Source organism: Chlorocebus sabaeus, chromosome 10, assembly GCF_047675955.1.
Source record: "Chlorocebus sabaeus isolate Y175 chromosome 10, mChlSab1.0.hap1, whole genome shotgun sequence".
NCBI classification, from domain to species: Eukaryota; Metazoa; Chordata; class Mammalia; order Primates; family Cercopithecidae; genus Chlorocebus; species Chlorocebus sabaeus.
The window spans coordinates 350,450-369,258 of NC_132913.1; the positions used below are offsets into that span (position 1 = coordinate 350,450).

General features: G+C 46.5%; 1 protein-coding gene and 1 long non-coding RNA gene across 2 annotated transcripts in view; one reads left to right on the plus strand and one right to left on the minus strand.

Moving 5' to 3' along the window:
* Positions 1 to 1,689: 1,689 nt before the first annotated feature.
* On the minus strand, positions 1,690 to 10,362 carry LOC103216847 (uncharacterized). The gene is made up of 5 exons (XM_073019575.1): positions 10,009 to 10,362; positions 4,917 to 5,008; positions 4,309 to 4,439; positions 3,220 to 3,394; positions 1,690 to 2,474 (listed from the first exon to the last, which is right to left on the minus strand). The coding sequence occupies exons 1-5, from the start codon at positions 10,114 to 10,116 to the stop codon at positions 2,369 to 2,371; spliced, it is 612 nt and encodes a 203-aa protein (XP_072875676.1). The 5' UTR covers positions 10,117 to 10,362; the 3' UTR covers positions 1,690 to 2,368.
* A 174-nt stretch (positions 10,363 to 10,536) lies between these two features.
* LOC103216852 (uncharacterized) overlaps positions 10,537 to 18,809 on the plus strand; it is a 32,277-nt gene continuing 24,004 nt past the window's right edge. The window contains exons 1-4 of the long non-coding RNA XR_012094152.1: positions 10,537 to 10,827; positions 11,986 to 12,078; positions 15,289 to 15,437; positions 17,651 to 17,755. This is a non-coding gene — a long non-coding RNA (uncharacterized lncRNA). The remainder of the gene's footprint in view (positions 10,828 to 11,985; positions 12,079 to 15,288; positions 15,438 to 17,650; positions 17,756 to 18,809) is intronic.

Genomic DNA, 18,809 nt, shown 5'->3' on the forward strand with positions numbered 1-18,809 from the left:
GGCTGAAGACAGGTGAGCGGATGTTGGCCAGGATGGCATCCAGGAGCTGCTGGCACAGGTGCTGCTGTTTGGTCAGCGGCACCGGGGCAGTGGGTTGGAGGCAAGATGGGCATGGTCAGCAGCCCAGGACCTGAGGGTTCTCCATTTAGGGGGCCTTCCCACCCCAGGCCCGTCCTCACTCACAGCCTGATTCCCAAGGCCGGCCTCTCAGCCTCCACCCTTGTGCAGACAATGTTGGCCGATCCTGGGTGTAATCCCCCACCCCCACAGCCCCTGACTCCTCTGGGCCGGGTGGCAGAGGCACCCATGGGGGCCGCAGACAGATGGGGACTTCTCCCATGTTCCCACCCAGCACAGCAAACCTGGCCCGGAAGAGGCCTGGTGGGCAGGGTCTCAGGTCAGGCCCAGCCCCCACCCAGCCGCCCTGACCTGGAAGGACCCTCCTGCGGTGCTTCCAGGAGCTCTTGGGGGAGCCAAAGTTCCCCTAGGGGTCCCCAGCATCCCACTCACCACTGCCATGTCATTCTTGAGTTTCTCCAGGGTGATGTCACACTTTGGCAAGGTCTTCAGGGGACCTGCAGAGAGAGGGAACTTAGGCTGAGCTCCGTGCTGGAGGGCTGGGAGACATGGCTGGTCTCAGGCTCAGATGTGGGATCCCAACCACCGCCACTGGGCCTCCGCCCTCAGACACCTCTGCAGGAGCTCCCTTCAGCTGACCAGTTGTTCCCAGACCCAGAGTCTAGGCAGGCGGCCCTCACCCTCAGGAGCTGCCCATCCCTGTTGGCAGTGAGGCAATGGGTCAAGAGAAGGGACAGTGGCCAGGCCCCTGACCAGGCTGGGAAGGCCTCAGTCACATCTAGGCCAATCCCTGTCCCACCCAGTCCTATAACCCTAAGGATCAACTCAGGGAGGCCCGGAGGACCGCCCAATAGTGACTGGCACTCTATCCAGACAAGCAGAACAGAGAGACGCTTCTAGATGGGGGTGCGGGGACAGCCTGAGTTTAGATGAGAGGGAGGTACAGGCCAATGCCCATGCAGTTCTGAGGTGCTGCCTGAGCTCACAGCAGCCTGTGGCCAGTGGCCCTGCCTTCCGCCTGCTTCTCACCAGCACTGTCTTGTTTCATTTTCATGACAGCACACATGGGCTGCAAATGGGGTAACTGAGATGCAGCTGCCTGCCCACAGTCACTGGGAAGTCAGGGGCAGAACTCCAGGTCAGGTTCAGGCCCATCACAGCCAGCTGATGGTCAGGCCACTGCAAGCTGGGCCCCCAGCTACTGGCTGGATGAGGCCTGGCTGTGATGGGCCAGCATGAGGGCCACAGCAGTGGTCAGGAGTAGGGCAAAGGCTGGGCACTGGCCAAGATGAAGCCTGGACTCAAAGGCCCAGCACACACGAGTGGAGCCTTGGAGGCCTCTGTCCAGGGCCCAAAGAGCTGCCTGGTGCCTTTGCTAAACCCACATCACCACCAAGTGCCCGTCCACAGCTGGGCCACCCCTGCCCTTGGGGACCGTCCGTGGGCTGTAGGCAAAGTTCACAGCTTAGAGAGGCCTGTCGCAATGTCTAGATGGCTCTTCATCTTGCTCAGGTCCTTTTTTCTGTCTGGGACAGCAGAGGGGACACTAAGACACGAGCCCAGTGGCATCCCCAGGGCGCTGGCCCCCACCCCGGCCGCAGCCCACCTTCGTTCTTGTCGATCTTGTTGACCATGCGGTGCGGGGGACTGATGCGCTTGGACAGCTGCTTCAGCGTGTCCAGGTACTGCTGCTCCTCGCCCGGCTCGAGCCGGCTGGACTCATGACAGAGGTCACTGCAGGACTATGGGCAGGTGAGGCCACGGCCCTAGACCCTCAGGCGGGGAGCTTGGGCTCTGAGGGCCCCAGAGCTCGCACACCCGGTATAAGCTGAGGCCTCGTAAAGGTGAGGGGCGACCTTAGCACCTCGACCCGCCAGGCTGTGTACAGCTCACATTATGGAGCTGTGGGTCCCGGGCCCGACTTACCAGGTGTGTGTAAAAGTCTAGGGGAGGGGACGCTAGAGTTCTGTGCGGTGTGGGACTGGGCAGGAAGCTACGGGGGACGGAGAAGGGCTGGAGCTGCAGCCAAGCGGGAGAAATATGGGTGCCAGGCCCAGGCAGGACAGCCACTGAACTCACTGTGCAACAAACCACAGTGGTGACCGCTCCCCATCCTCCTTCCCGTGCCAGCTGGGCGGGGATCTCACCCAAAACAAGGGGTTGGGAAACAGGCAAGACCAGCACCCCGAGCACAGGCTCAGCATGGGCCAAGAGCACACACAGCTGGCGGACGTCCTGCTTCTGGAAGGTGATGGGATGCCAGCGAGATTACAGTGGACACTTCCTTCAGCTAGAAGCCTAACGAGCATACTAGCTGGATCTGCACCAGCTGAAAACACCGGCTGCTGAGTCCAGGAGTTTGAGACCAGCCTGGGCCACCTAGGGAGACCTTGTCTCTACCAAAAAAAAAATAAGAAAAAGAAAAAGCTGTTTCATGGCTGTTCACTTTCAAAATACCAAGAAAAGGAAAGAAAACGGAAGTTTGGCCGGGCACAGGGGCTCATGCTTCTAACCCCAGTACTTTGGGAGGCCAAGGCAGATGGATCAGTTGAGGTCAAGGGTTAAAGACTAGGCTGGGTGCGGTGGCTCACGCCTGTAATCCCAGCACTTTGGGAGGCCGAGGCGGGCGGATCACAAGGTCAGGAGTTCAAGACCATCCTGGCTAACACGGTGAAACCCCGTGTCTACTAAAAATACAAAAAATTAGCCGGGTGTGGTGGCGGGCGCCTGTAATCCCAGCTACTCGGGAGGCTGAGGCAGGAGAAAGGCGTGAACCCGGGAGGTGTAGGTTGCAGTGAGCCGAGATCGCACCACTCACTGCACTCCAGCCTGGGTGACAGAGCGAGACTCCGTCTCAGAAGAAAAAAAAAAAAGAAGAGTTAAAGACTAGGTTGGCCTGTCTCTACTAAAAATACAAAAGAAAAATTAGCTGGGCATAGTGGCACGTGCCTGTAGTCCCAGCTACTTGGGAGGCTATGGCAGGAGAATCTCTTGAGCCCTGGAGGTGGAGCTTGCAGTGAGCCAAGATCACACCACTGTACTCCAGCCTGGGCAACAGAGTGAGACTCTGTATTAAAAAAAAAAAAAAAAGAAAAAGAAAGAAAGAAAAAGAGCAGTTCTCATTTTCCTACTGGGCTGAACCTGCAGTGTTTCGATGAAGTGACGTCCTGGACAGGGCAGGGACGGTCCGAAGAGGCAAGAGCAGCAGCTTCCACTGGCTGGGCAGTCACTACGCACCACCGCCAGGCTGGCTGTCCACACACGCCACGTCCTTCCTCTGCAGGAGACACCAGGGCAAGGCAGCCCCCCAGCAGGCCTGAGGACACGTGGAGACACACAGGTAGGTGTGGCAGAGAGGCTCCAACCTTATCACACAAAGTGGGCAGCTTCCCCCAGCTGTAAGTAAATGTGAATTCCGTGGTGTGTTTCACACAAGACTCCAAGTAAGAAGGTGATGGGCAGGCGCGGTGGCTCATGCCTGTAATCCCAGCACTTTGGGAAGCCAAGGAGGGCAGATCACCTGAGGTCAGGAGTTTGAGACCAGCCTGGCAAACATGGTGAAACCCCATCTCCACTAAAAATACAATAACCAGCTGGGTGTGGTGGCACGCACCTGTAATCCCAGCTACTCAGGAGGCTGAGGCAGGAGAATCACTTGAAACTGGGAGGCAGAGGTTGCAGTTAGCAGAGATGTTGCCACTGCACTCCAGCCTGGGCAGCAGAGTAATACTCTGTCTCAAAAAGAAAATTTTAAAAAAATCTAGCCTATTTGTTTAAAGGAGATGTTAATAATTCATGCTCCCTTGAACCTCTTCAGTTTTTTGCTTTTGACAGGAAGGTTCATTAACACACACAATCAATTACTAAAAGAAATATTATCAAGCAGTAAAACCTCACATTCTATTAGCAAACAAAAAAATTCAACTTAACACTATCATTCTCAAACTCAAATATCCAGAAGTCAATTTAAGTAATTCATGTCTCCTTGGCAAGAGTGTATGGATGATACCTTTTCCTGGTGATAGTAAAATCTATTCATTTTCTTACCTCACCCAGTATCAGCTTTTATACTTTTACTGATAAAGCCCACAATACACATACTGTATAGAAATCTTGAGCTCTTAATTAAAAGGAACACACAGAGTTATATCTAAATCATTTGCTACAATGATCTAAACCCACTTTATTTACATCTTAGTATTAATCAGAGGGCAAAAACTCTTACATTACCTTTATTTTCAAAACTGGAGCCAGTGTTGCTCTCTGGCACAGGCAACATGTGTTCATAACCCCATGATACTATGTGTTTATCCCCAAGCAAACAGGAGGGAGATCCAGGCCCTACTTCCAAAAGCAATAGCCTAAGGGAGAGAAGGAAAATCAAAGACACCGAGATGATTCATTTTAGCAAGAATGTACCTGCCACCCCAAAGAGCAGAAACCACAATCTTAAAACTAAGATGTATAATATTTTATATGAGTATTATTCACAAAAGATATTCACTATATTTTTAAACAAAAAATTACAAAGCCATTTTTCTTAAAATGATACAATAAAATTGTATCTGTGTGTAAAATGTATCTATTTTGTGTGTGTGTGTGTGTGTGTGTGAGAGAGAGAGAGAGAGAGACGGAGAGTTATGAATTAGGAAGCATATGTACCAAAACATTAGGAGTAGTTATATTTGGGTAATGAGATTACGAATGATTTTCACTGTCTTCTTTATACCTTATCAATCATCAGCTCAAAATTTACAATCAGAATTCATTATCAGCTATTGTTTGTTTGTTTATTTATTTATCTGTTTTGTGAGACAACGTCTCACTCTGTCACTCACCCAGGCTGGAGAGTGCAGTCGCGCGAGCTCAACCCACTGTAACCTCGGCCTCCAAGGGTCAAGCAATCCTCCCGCCTGAGCCTCCTGGGTAGCTGGGACAAATCAAAGCTGAGTTTTCTTCAGTTCAAAACAACTTGTTACAATTACGTTGTTTAGCCTCATGGTAATCAGAAAACAAAAATCAATAATAGACACCCTAAAATTTAAAGTAAGAAATTAAAACACACTACCAGAAAAAATTACCTCACTACAAATAAAGACAGGAAGGAAGGGAAGGAGGAAAGAAAAGAAGGAAAGAGAGCGAGAGAGATCTGAGAGAAAAGAGGAAGGGAGAAAGAACAAAAGAAAAAAGAGAGAGCAGCAAAACAACCAGAAAACCAGTAAAAAATGGCAGTAGTATGTTTTTACCTGTTAGTAATAACTTTGAATATAAATGAATTAAATTCTCCAATTAACACAGAGTGGCTGAATGGATTAAAAGACAAGACCCAATTACATACTGCCTACAAGAAACTCAGTTCACCTATACGCATACATAGACTGAAAGTGAAGAGGTGATAAAAGATATCCCATACCAGTGGAAACAAAAAAACCAGAAGTAGCTGTACGTAGATTATATATACTTTCAGTCAAAAAAAGAAAAAATGAGATAATTATAAAATGAGAAAGAAGTAAACAGCAGCATAACAATTGCAAGTGCATATGCAACCGGCACTCAAGCAACTAAATACAGAAGCAAATATTAACAGACCTTAAAGGACAGATGGACGGCAATACAGTAACAGAATACCTCAACACTCCACTATAATCAACACCCCACTATCCTCAATGGACAGATCATCTAGACAACAAAACACCATCAGTTAAACTGTACTCTATACCAAATGGACCTAACACTTACACAGCTTTCCACTCTGCAACTGCACAATGCACATTCCACTGAATAGTATATGGATTATTCTCCAGGATAGACTATGCGTTAGGCCAAAAAACAAGTCACAACACATTTTTAAAAACTGAAATCATATCAAGTATCTTTCCTGACCACAGTGGAATAGTACTAGAAATCAGTAGCAGGAGGAAAAACTCTACAAATATATGGAAATTAAAATACATGCTCATGAACAACCAATAAATAAAAAATTTATTGAAAAAAGAATAGAAACACAACATAACAAATCCTGTGGGATGCAGCAAAAGCAGTTGTAAGAGGAAAAGGGCATAGCTATAAACGCCTACATCAGAAAAGTAGAAAGATCTCAAATAGCCAACCTGACAGTACACCTCAAGTAATGAGAAAAACGAGAAAAATAAAATGCTAAAATTAGTAGAAAGAATATCATAAAGATTAGAGAAGAAATTTTAAAAACAGAAACAAAAAGTACAAAAAGTCAATGGAACAAAGAGCTGGATCTTTCAGAAAAAAATCAAAATTGACAAGCTTTAATTAGTCTAAAGAAAAGAAAAAGAAAACAAAATCATAGATGAAAAAGGAGACATTACAATTGATCACACAGAAACATGAAGGATTCTAAGAGAAGACTAAAAACACCTATGTAAAAACAAGTTGAAAAATCTAGGAGAAGTGAATAAATTTCTGGACACATAACAAATTCCCAAGATAGAATGATAAATAAAAAACCTGAGGCTGGGCACAGTGGCTCACGCCTGTAATCCCAGCACTTTGGGAGACTGAGGCGGGTGAATCACAAGGTCAGGAGATTGAGACCATCCTGGCTAACACGGTGAAACCCCCTCTCTACTAAAAATACAAAAAATTAGCCGGGCGTGGTGGCGGGCACCTGTAGTCGCAGCTAATTGGGAGACTGAGGCAGGAGAATGGTGTGAACCCAGGAGGCGGAGCTTGCAGTGAGCTGAGACCATGCCACTGCCCTCTAGCCTGGGCGACAGAGCAAGACTCCATATCAAACAAACAAACAAACAAAAAACAACCTGAACAGACCAATAATGAGTAATGTAATTAAAGCAGTAATAAAAAGTCTTCCGTCAAACAAAACACAATCATGGTTTTACTGCTGAATTTTACCAAACATTTTTAAAAGAGCTAATACCAATTTTACTCAAAATATTCCCCAAAAAAATGAACAGAAAGGAAGTCTTCAAAACTTGTTCTATGAGGACAGCATGACCCTGGTACAAAAACCGGACCAGGAAATAACACAAAAAGAAAACCACAGGCATTTTAAATATCCCTGATGAACACAGATGCAAAAAAATCCTCAGCAAAATACTTGAAAATTGCATTTGACAACACAATAAAAAAATGATCTGCCTTGATCAAGTGGGATTCATCCCAGGAATATGAGGATGATTCAATAAAACACAAATAATTAAATGTGCGACATCACATTCAGCGAATCAAGAGCAAAAACCATATAATCATTTCAGCAGATGCGGAAAAAAATAAAAATCAACATTCCTTCATGACCAAACCCGAACAACATAAGTACAGAAGGAACATATCTCGCGCAATAAAGGCCATATATGACAAACCCACAGCTAACATCGTAATCCACGGGGAAAGGTTAAAAGTGCTTCCTTTAAGACCCGGAACAAGTGTGGCTACTTTTACACCACTTTTATTCGTCACAGTACCGGAAGTCCTAGGTAGGGCAATTAGACAGGAGAATGAAATAAAAGGCATCCAAACTGGAAAAAAGGAAGTCAAACCATCTCTGTTTGCAGGTGACATGATCATGTGCACATATATATACACACATATATATAATCGTAAAGATTCCACAAAATCACCTACTAGAAATAATTTAGTCAAGTTGCAAGATACAATATCAACATATAAAAATGAGTAGCACACCCATGTACCAATAGTGAAATATCTAAGAAAGAAATCAAGAAAGCGATTTCATTACCAAAAAAATTATATTTAGGGATAAACTTAACCAAAGACAAAAGATCCCACAATGAAAACTATAAAACATAGATGAAAGCTATTAAAGCAGACACAAGTAAATGGAAAGATATCCCGTGCCCATGCACTAGAAGAATATTCATAAAATATCTGTATCACCTAATGTGATCTACAGAATCAATGCAATCCATGTTAAATTACAAAAGACATTCTTCATAGAAATAGAAAAAAAAATCCTAAAATTCACATGGAAATGCAAAATACCTCAGATAGACAAAAGAATCTGGAATAAAAAGAAAACCTGGAGGCATCACACCTAACTTCAAAACATACTACAAACCTGTAGTAAGCATGGTACTAACAAAACAGCATGGTACTATCAAAAAAAGGGGTGGGGGAGAAACAGAGAAACGAAGGAATGACAGACAGACATAGACAAGTGAAACAGAATAGAGAAATCAGAAATAAATTCACGCATTTATGGTCAACTCATTTTTAACAAAGGCATCAAGAGCACACATTTAGGAAGGACAATCTGTTCAATAAACTGTGCTAGGATAACCCAACACCCACATATACAAGAATACATCTAGACCGTTATCTTACCATACACAAAAATCTACTCAAAATAAAGATTTAAATGTAGGACCTCAAACTATGAAACTACCAGAGAAGAAAACATAGGATAAATGCTTCACGAAATTGATTAAAACAAGGACTTTTCAGACAGACATCAAAAGCACAAGCAACAAAAGCAAAGATGTCATTATATTAAACTTATCAAAAACACAAGCAACAAAAGCAAAGACGTAGTTACGTAAAACTTAAAAGCTTCTGCAAAGCAGAGGAAGCAATCAGTAGAATGAAGAAACAACTCAGAGAACGGAAGAAGTATCTGCAAACTGTGCATCAGCCAAGGGGTTAACACACAAAATACATAAATAACTGAAACTACTCAAAAGCAAAAATACAAATAATCTGATTTAAAAAATCTACCCCAAACCTTTGTCCCCCACCATTATTTTCCCACTTTCTTTTCTCGACCGTCTTTGCCCCCCTCCCCCTCGCCACCCTTTTTCTTCCTCCATCTACCCCAAAACATTTTCCCCACCATTTTTTCCCCAGCATTTTTTCCCCATTTCGCAAAGCCTTCTCTACTCTCCCGCTCACCACCCTTTTCCCCATCCATCTACCCAAACACTTTCCCCAGTTTTTTCCCACCGTCTTTTCGCCTTCTCCCTAGCCACCTTCTTTTCCCCCGTCCCACTGTCATCACCCTCTTCTGCTCCTTCATCTAAGCAAAAACATTTTCCCCCGCCTTTTCCCAACGCGTTCTCCCCGATCCTGCTGCTCACCACTGTCTTTTCCCCCTTCATCTACCAAAAACTTTTCCAAATTCTTTTCCTCCGCTCCTCCTTCCCTTCTCCATTTACCCGAACACATTTCCCATAGTCTTTTTGAAAGCCGTCTCCCCACTTCTACTCATCTCCCTCTTTTCCCCCTCCATCGACCCCCCAGAATTTTCCCCACCGTCTTTCACAGTCTTCCCCCCTTTCCCACTTGTCGTCTTCTTTGCCCTAGCCTGCCTGCCACTCTCTTTTCTGCCCTCCATCTACCCCCAATTATTTTCCCATTTTTTTCCCAACCCTCTTTCCCGCTCCCTCTCGCCACCCTCTTTCCTCCTCCTCGACACCCTCTTTTCCCCTCCAGCTACCCAAACACTTTTTACCCACCGTCTTTTCTTTCTCCACCATGTTTCTTTGCTGCCCACTATCATTTTGCAAAACCTTGTCTTCCTCCCGCTGGCTACCCTCTTTTTCCTTCCCTCGCTTGTTACCCTCTTTCCCTCCCTCTATCTATCCAAAAACTTTTCTCCCCACTGTCTTTTCACAAAACCTTCTCTCCCTACTGCTCGCCCCCATTTCCCCCTCTACCACCCTCTCTTTCCTCCTCCCACCTGCCACCCTCTTTTCCAACTCCAACTACCCATAAACTTTTTTCCACCGTCTTTCTGTAAAACCTTCCCTCCCTCTGCTCCCCACCCTGTTTTCCCCTCCATCTACCCAAAAACTTTTTTCCCACCACCTTTTCCCCACCGTCTTTTTGCAACGCGTTCTCCTGCTCGCTATCCTCTTTTCCCTTCACACTAATCACCCTCTTTACCTCCCTCCATCTATCCCAAAACTATTTTCCTGGTCTTACCGCTCCAGCCGCGCTGCCGTTTCCAGTAGCCGCCGCCGCCACCAACCTCAGCGATGCGAGCCACGCGGCAGCGGCTCCAGCCTCCAGCACAGGCCTGTGATTACCCATTCCGGGTCCTCTAAGCCGGCACCGAGCAGCTCTACGGGAAAATACGGGAACCTCACAGGCCTGTGATTACCCATTCCGGGTCCCCTAAGCCGGCACCGAGCAGCTCTACGGGAAAATACGGGAACCTGGAAGGGCCTGACTTCCCTTCAGCAGCGGTCATGCACCGAGCTTATATACAGGAGGATTCCTGAACTGCGTGTTCTGATTGGATGAGAGAAAACCTCCAGGCTCACTCGGATTGCACTTTATTATCATGCTCTGATTGGATGAGAGCGAGCCTTAAAACAACCAATCACAGCATGAAAACAAAGTCCAATCAGCGTAGGCCTAGAGGTTTTCCTCTCATCCAATCAGAACATGTAGTCCAGGCACTGCATGTATATAAAGCAGGCTGAGTCTGGCATCAGGTCAGGTCAGGATCTTCGGTGTTGGCGTTCAATACACGGGTTGGAGAACTGGGGAAACCGGCTGCCAGCTGTTTCCACCTGGAGCCCCAGGCGCTGTTTCGCTGGGGTTGGTGAGGGCGACCTGCCGGTAGGAGGGCGACTGGCAGCGGGAGCTTGTCCTGCCCGGCAGGAAGACGAGTAGACGGGAGAGGTATCGATGCATGCTGGAGGCTGGAGCCTGCGCCACTGTGACTCGCCTCGCTGTGATTGGTGGTGACATCGGACACTGCAGCTCGGCCAGAGTGGTAGAAATGTCGTGGGGTAGGTGAGTTTTCCGGGGCTGCACTGGCCGCCTCTGGAGGCGGGGGTTGGGTGTCCTATTGGGGCTCAGTGCCCGAGGCTGCACTGCTTGTGGCTGGGGACTGGTTGGGGGGCGCTCTCCGGGGATGCATTGCTGGCAGAGGGGGGATTGGCTGACTATCGGGGCTACACTGCCTGCAATCGTGGGGGTGGTGGGGGGAGGCAGGTTGTGTGCACTAACGTGTACTGGGGATGGCGGGGGATGGGTTAAGGGCACTATTTTTTGCTGCATTGCCCGGAGCAGTGGGTGGGTTGGGTGGTTATCTGGAGCTATAATGCTGGTAGTGTGGGGTGGTTTAGGGGTGTTGTCAGGTGCTGCATATCCTTACGGTGTACTATCAGGAGCTTCACTGCCCGTGGGGGGTGCGGGGGAGGGGCGATTTTGGGGCACTGTCTTGTGCAGCAATACCTGTGGCTGGGTCAGGTTGTGGGCACTATTGGGTGCTACACTGCCTGTGGAGGGGGTGGTTTGGGGGGTATTGGGGTTACACTGCCTGCAATTGGTATGGAGTGTGTTGGGTGTGCTATCCAGGGGCTACACTGCAGGCGGCAGGGGTCAGCTTAGGGGTGCTATCGGAGGCTAGTGGCATTGGTGGGATGCGGAGGTGGTAGCCACAGCAACAGCTGGGGTCTGCTTACATTCTGGTGACTCTTTTCATTCTCAGATTCTAGACTCTAGAGCGTAATCTCGTGCAATCTGGAGCATGGCAGGGCCCCCACGCCCACCGTGGTTCTCCGGCCAGCACCCCCATGTTCTGTGGGACCCGTAGACCACCTGGGTCTATGGGTAGGGATTAGTGGGCATCACAGGGGATTGTGGGTGGAGGCGTCAGGAACGGGAACCAGCACTTGGGTGGGGAGGGCTGGCTGGGTCTGAGTTTCTCCTACTCCTGCTGCCCTAGGAGTGCAGCTCTGGTGGGCCCAGCAATGTCTGGCCGGCGGTGGTTTGAGCGAAGGCACTCACACCCATTCCAGGCCCCAGTTCCTGGTCAGCTTTTGCCAGAAAGAGGCTGGGTTTTGGAGGGTGGGTGTGAGTGCCTTAGCTGAAACTGGTCCCTGCCACTCAGTGGCCAGCGTGACAAGGTGAGGCTCTAATGCTACCACTGGCTGCGTCCCTTTCTAGGCTTTTCTGGTTTTGCCTGCCCAGCTACTTCAAGCCAGACTGGAGGAGGAGGAGGAGTCGTCATGTGTGGTACACCTAGAGCCTGCATATGGCGTGAGTCTGCAGCTCGCCTCATGCAGTTGGTGGTGGTGACTGGAGACTGCAGTTCGACTGGAGTGGTAGGAGGGTGCCTGCGGGGGCAAGGTGGTAGGAACTTTGTAGGGTGGGCTGCTGCATTGAGGGCAACAGCAGTTGTGTTGGCATCAGTGCTAGTGGTGGTAGTGGCAGCACGTCTGGGGGCTGGGAAGGGGGAGTAGGAGCGCTGCAGGGCCCAGCCCAACCTCAGGTGAGGAGGAATCTGCATGTGCTGTACTGTGGGCCTCAGTGGCAGTGCTGGAGGCACATCTAGGGAAAGGCGTTCTCTCTCCCCCTTCTCTTGTAATCTGTGGAGGGTGTCCTCCTGCTGGTGACTGAGCCAGACGTGAGTGGCAGCATTGTCTCATTCTTAACAAAATTTAGGGAGTGACTCTGTGTATGTGTGTGTGTGTGTGTGTTTTGAGACGGAGTCTTGCTCTGTTGCCCAGGCTGGAGTGCAGTGGCAGACCTTGGCTCACTACAAGCTCCGCCTGCCGGGTTCATGCCCTCCTCCTGCCTCAGTCTCCCGAGTAGTTGGGACTACAGGTGTCCACCACCATGCCCGGCTAATTTTGTGTTTGTATTTTTAGTAGGGACGGGGTTTCACAGTGTTAGCCAGCGTGGTCTTGATCTCCTGACCTCGTGATCTGTCCACCGTGGTCTCCCAAAGTGTTAGGATTACAGGCGTGAGCCACCGCACCTGGCCCTTTTTTCCTTGTTTTTTGTTGTGATAGTCTTGAACTTTTTCAAATTTCATGAATTTGGGAGGGGATAAAAGGTATCATAGGTCTTCTAATTGCTGCGCCTGTTCTTTTTTTTAAGTCTGTATTTTTTTTTTTAATCTTGTTCCTCATTTTTTCTTGCTGCTGTTTCTATTTCATGTTACTATTCTTGTTTCTTCTCGTTTTGTTTTCTTTATGCCAACCCAGTGGCCTTAACAAACAAGCCAAAATTGTCACTGTGTTGTGTTTTAAAATAACTGGTGCCTTACTGTGTTTTAGGGATGAGGAAAATAATCAGTTGTACAATTAGTTACTTGAATAGCTATGCTTTCATGATCGTGTTAAACTCTTTATGCCTAGCGTTCCATTATTGGAATGCTAAGCATGAGGGAGTTACTTACATCCTACTGGTGAAGGTCATTGACAAGGTCTGATTTTTCACTCATGCAAAAATACAACTGTATACACTGTATACAGTTTGTAGTCTTTTATTCCTCCCCTCCTCCCACTCTTTCTCCCAAGTCCCCAAAGTCCGTTGTAGTATTCTAATGCCTTTGCATCCTCATAGCTTGGCTTCCAGTTACAAGCGAGAGCATACGATGTTTGCTTTTCCATTCTTAACGTTACTTCACTTAGAATAATAGTCTCTGATCCCATCCAGGTTGCCATGAATGCCATTATTTTTTTCGTTTTGATGGCTGAATAGTATTCCATAAGATACATATATATATGTGTGTATATGTATGTATATCACAATTTCTTAATCTACTCACTGATGGGTATTTGGGCTGGTTACATACTTTTGCTATTGTGAATTGTGCTGTTACAAACATATGAGTGCAAGCATCTTTTCTTTTCTCCTTTGGGTAGATACCCAGTAATGGAATTGCTGAATTAAATGGTAGTTCTACTTTTAGTTCTTTAAGAAATGTCCACACTGTTTACCGTGGTGGCTGTACTAGTTTACATTCCAACCAGCAATATAAAAGTGTTCCCTTTTCACCAAACGCCCACCAATATTTTTTATTTTTTGATGTTTTGATTATGGCCATTCTTGTAGGAGTAAGGTGGCATGGCATTGTGGGTTTTCTTTTTTCTTTTTTTTGAGATGGAGTCCGCTCTGTCGCCAGGCTGGAATGCAGTGGTACAACCTTGGCTTACTTAGCAGCTTCCGCCTCCCAGATTCGAGTGATTCTCCTGGCTCAGCCTCCTGAGTAGCTGGGACTAAGGTGCCCGCCACCATGCCCGGCTAATTTTTGTATTTTTAGTACAGACGGGGTTTCACCATGTTGGCCAGCGTGGTCTCGATCTCTTGACCTCGTGATCCACCTGCCTCAGTCTCCCAAAGTGCTGGGATTTCAGGCGTGAGCCACCACTCCCGACCCGACATTGTGGTTTTGATTTATGCTTCCCTGATCATTAGTGATGATGACTATTTTTTCATGTTTGTTGGACATTTTTTATGTCTCCTTTCAGAATTTCTATTCAAGTCCTTAGTTCCTTACTTGAAGGGATTAGTTTTTTTCCTGCTAATTTGAGTACCTTGTAGATTCTGGATATTAGTCCTTTCTCAGATGTATAGATTGTGAAGATTTTCTCCCTTTCTGTGGGTTGTCTGTATACTCTGCTAATTGTTTCTTTTGCTGTGCCGAAACTTGTTGGTTTAATTCTTACCTATTTATCTTCATTTTGTTGTCGTGCTTGCTTTTGGGTTCTTCGTCATGAAGTCTCTGCCTAAGCCAATGTGTAGAAGGGTTTTTCCAATGTTATCTTCTAGAATTTTTATGGTTTCAGGTCTCAGATTTTTTTTTTTTTTTTTGAGACGGAGTCTTGCTCTGTGCCCCGGACTGGAGTGCAGTGGTGCGATCTCGGCTCACTGCAAGCTCCGCCTCCCGGGTTTACACCATTCTCCTGCCTCAGCCTCCCGAGTAGCTGGGACTACAGGCGCCTGCCACCAGGCCCGGCTAATTTTCTTGTATTTTTAGTAGAGACGGGGTTTCACCGTGTTAGCCAGGATGGTCTCGATCTGACCTTGTGATCCGCCCGTCTTGGCCTCCCAAAGTGCTGGGATTATAGGCTTGAGCCACTGCGCCCGGCCCCAGGTCTCAGATTTAAGTTGACTTTCGTATAAGGTTCGAGATGGGGACCCAGTTTCATTTCTTGGCATGTGGCTTGCCAATTATCCAAGCACCGTATGTTGAATAGGGTGTCCTATCCCCAGTTTTGTGTTTTTGCTTGCTTTGTTAAAGACCAGTTGGCTGTAAGTATTTGGATTTCTGAGTTCTCTATTCTGTTCAATTGGTCTATGTGCTTATTTTTATACCAGTACCATGCTGTTTTGCTGACTATGACTTTATAGTAGATTGAAGCCAGGTAATGCAGTGCCTCCAGATATGTTCTTTCTGCTTAGTCTTGCTTTGGCTATGTGGTCTCTTTTTTGATTCCACATGAATTTTATAATTATCAGGAGCCACTGGGTGCTGCGACAGCTTCAGGATAACTTGAGGGCACATCCTGGGGAAGAAGCATCTCCTGTCCATGGCGCTGACTGCTGAGGATAGCAGTTCGGTGTGGCTTCTCCATGGCCCAGCTTCTTTAGGGTATTTTTCTTTCATGGTGAGTATAGAAGCTTTCATTTTCTGGAATGTTCTGTGTATTTCTGCTAGATTCTCCTTTTTTTTCTCTCTTGATACCTTAGCATTAATTTTACAGTAGTACTTATTCCCTGAGCGCTTTTGAGGTTGGAATGTGTAGGCGGCTTTAGGGCTGTTTTTGAGGGAGACTCCCCATGTAGATGGAGAGAGAGGAAGGCGCTGGCTGTGGGAGGAAGGGGGAGCCCGGCCCAGGTGGGGCGTTGGGGCCAGGCCACAGTTTGGCTGCCTCGCTTTCAAGCCTCAGGTGGAAGGAAAGGATCCAACTTAAACTCCAGGGTTTGCTGATTTTTAAATTATTTTTATTTTTTTGGAGACACGGTCTTGCCTTGTTGCCCAGGCTGGAGTGCAGTGGTGGATCTCAGCTCACTGCAACCTCCATTTACTGGGCTCAAGGGATTCTCCAGCCTCAGCCTCTCCAGTATCTGGGCCTATGCCCCATGCCCACCTATTTTTTTTTTTTTATTTTTTTTGTAGTTTTGGTAGCGACGGGGTTTCACCACATTGCCTAGGCTTGTCTCAAACTTCTGAGCTCAAAGTAATCCTCCCACCTCAACTTGCCCAAATGCTGGGATTACAGGCATTAACGACTATGCCCGGTTTGCTGAATTTTAAAATCTGTGTCCCTGTTGTTGGGACATAGCGGTCACTTTTCTCCACTCCCTGTAGTTCCTGCCTAACTCTGTCCCTCTAGTCATGGCCACCTGACTGGGGGAAGGGACCTTGCATGTAGTTTAGTGTCCTCTTTGCAGAAATGTCTATTCAGGGTCTCTGCTCAGTTTTGGGTGAATCACTGTTTTTTTTGTTGCTACTTAGTACTGTTAATGTGTTGCATATTTTCTATAACAACCCCCGTTAGCCAATATGTGATTCCTCAAAACGTTCTCCCAGCCTTTCTCTTTTTTTTTTTTTTTTTGAGACAGAGTCTTGCTCTGTCACCCGGGCTGGAGTGCAGTGGCCGGATCTCAGCTCACTGCAAGCTCCGCCTCCCGGGTTTACGCCATTCTCTTGCCTCAGCCTCCCGAGTAGCTGGGACTACAGGCGCCCGCCACCTCGCCCGGCTAATTTTTTGTATTTTTAGTAGAGACGGGGTTTCACCGTGTTAGCCAGGATGGTCTCAATCTCCTGACCTTGTGATCCGCCCATCTCGGCCTCCCAAAGTGCTGGGATTACAGGCTTGAGCCACCGCGCCCGGCCCCAGCCTTTCTCTTTGGGCTCATTGCTTCCTTTTCCTTGCAAAAACTTCTCACTTTGATACAGCCATGCATGTTTTCTTATGGCCAGGCATGAAGGCTCATGCCTGTAATCCAAGCACTTTGCAAGGCCGAGGTGGGATCACTGGAGCCAAAGAATTTGAGACCAGCCTAGGCAACGTGGCAAAATTTCATCTCTACAAAAAATACAAAAAAATTAGCCAGGCGTGGTGGTATGTGCCTATTCAGGAGGCAGAGGTAGGAGGATCACTTGTGCCGGGGAGGTCAAGGCTGCAGTGAGCCATGATCATGCCACCGCACTCCAGCCTAAGTGACAGAGTCCCGTGTAGTTATCACTTCTATGATTCCCTCCAATTTTCTAACGATTTTTTTTTGAGACAGTCTCATACTCCTACCCAGGCTGGAGCACAGCGGCATATCAGGGATTGTGAGTCCTCCAACTTAGTTTCTGTTTCTCAGGATTCCTTAGACATTCCGGGCCATTTGTGGTTTTATATGACCATTAGCATTGTGTATTCACATTTCTTAAATTTCTGTGCATAATAAAGTATATAATTACAGAGTATGCTGGGACTGTTTTTACTCTGGTATATTTTGATTCATGTATATTTTTAGTAATGATCAAATCAGGGTGCTTGCCACATCTGTTCTCTCACACAGGTATTCTTCTTTTGTGAGAACATTGGAATTGCTCCATTATAGCTTTTTTGAAAAATACAGTATTTTGTTAACCACACTTAGCCAGCTGCGAGCTGTGGTATAGAGAACAAGAATGTATCTGTCCCAACTAACTGCAACTTTGTTTCCATAAGCAATCCTCCCATTCCCTCCTTTCCCTCTCCTCAGAAAACCACTACTGTGCCTTCTACTTATGGAAGGCAAAGTTTTCTGGATTCCATATAACTGAGATGAATCTGTGCTTGTTTTTCTATGCCTGGCTTATTTTATTTAACATATTTTCCAGTTCATCCATATGGCTCCAAATGAAAATTACGTTGTTGTGGATGAAGAGTATTGCGTTGTACAGATATACTGCAGTGTCTTCATTCCTTCATCTGTGGATGGAAAGGTAGGTTGATTCCATACCTTCTGTATTGTAAATAGTGTCATGAAACATGGGAAGGCAGGTAACTTCTTAAGGTACTGCTTTCCTTGGCTTTAGATGCATATGCAGTGTGAGGAATACCTCAACTTTTTCACAGTATATTCACTAATTCACATTGGCATCAATAGCGTATCAGAGTTTCCCTTTCTGTAAGTCTGCACTGGCTGCTACCTTCCAAAAATGCTATTGCTGTTTTGGTGATATTCATTCTCAGTGGAGTTTGATGGTATCTGATACCGGGGTGTGATTCTGACTTACATGTTTGGAGTGATTAGTGATGTGGAGAATCTTTAGTTTCACCTGTGGATCAGTTTCGTGTCCTTTGCAGAAGTGGTTGTGCAGGTCCTTTGCATATTTTTAGCTTGTGTATTAATCTTTTCCCCACTTGGTAGCTTTAGTGCTTGAATATGTTAAATAACAACCCCTTCCAAAATTACAATTTCCCACAATTTTAACCCAATCATTCTTTCCACTAAGGTAAGATGCTTTTTCTTTGGGTTCATTGTTTTCTCCCCAGTGGAGAAGCTCTAAAGTGTTTGTCTCACAGGTTTATATTTGCTTTTGTCAGCAGGGATTTCTGTGTCCAATCAGAGAAAAAAAGAGATCACAAAGTCATTGTATTGTCTAGAGGTATTTTCACCATAAGTGAGAGCATGTGGTGTTTGGTTTTCTGTTCTTTCCTTAGTTTGCTTATCGTAGTGACCTGCAGGTCCATCCTTGTTGCTGTCAAGGACATGAATTTTTTTAAACTATGTAGGATGTTGTGGTATCTATGTACAGCACTTTTAAAACATCTAATCAACTGTTAAGGGGGAACATAGATGGATGTTATTTTATATTTCCATGTGAATAGCACTTCCAAGAACATACCCATGCCTGTGTCATTTTGAAAGAAGGATTTATGATTAATTCTTTATGTGTAGATACCCAGTTATGCGATTGCTCATTTGGATGGTAGTTCTAAGTTCTTTGAGGAATCTCTAAACCACTTCTCATAGCGTGAGAACTAGTTTTTATT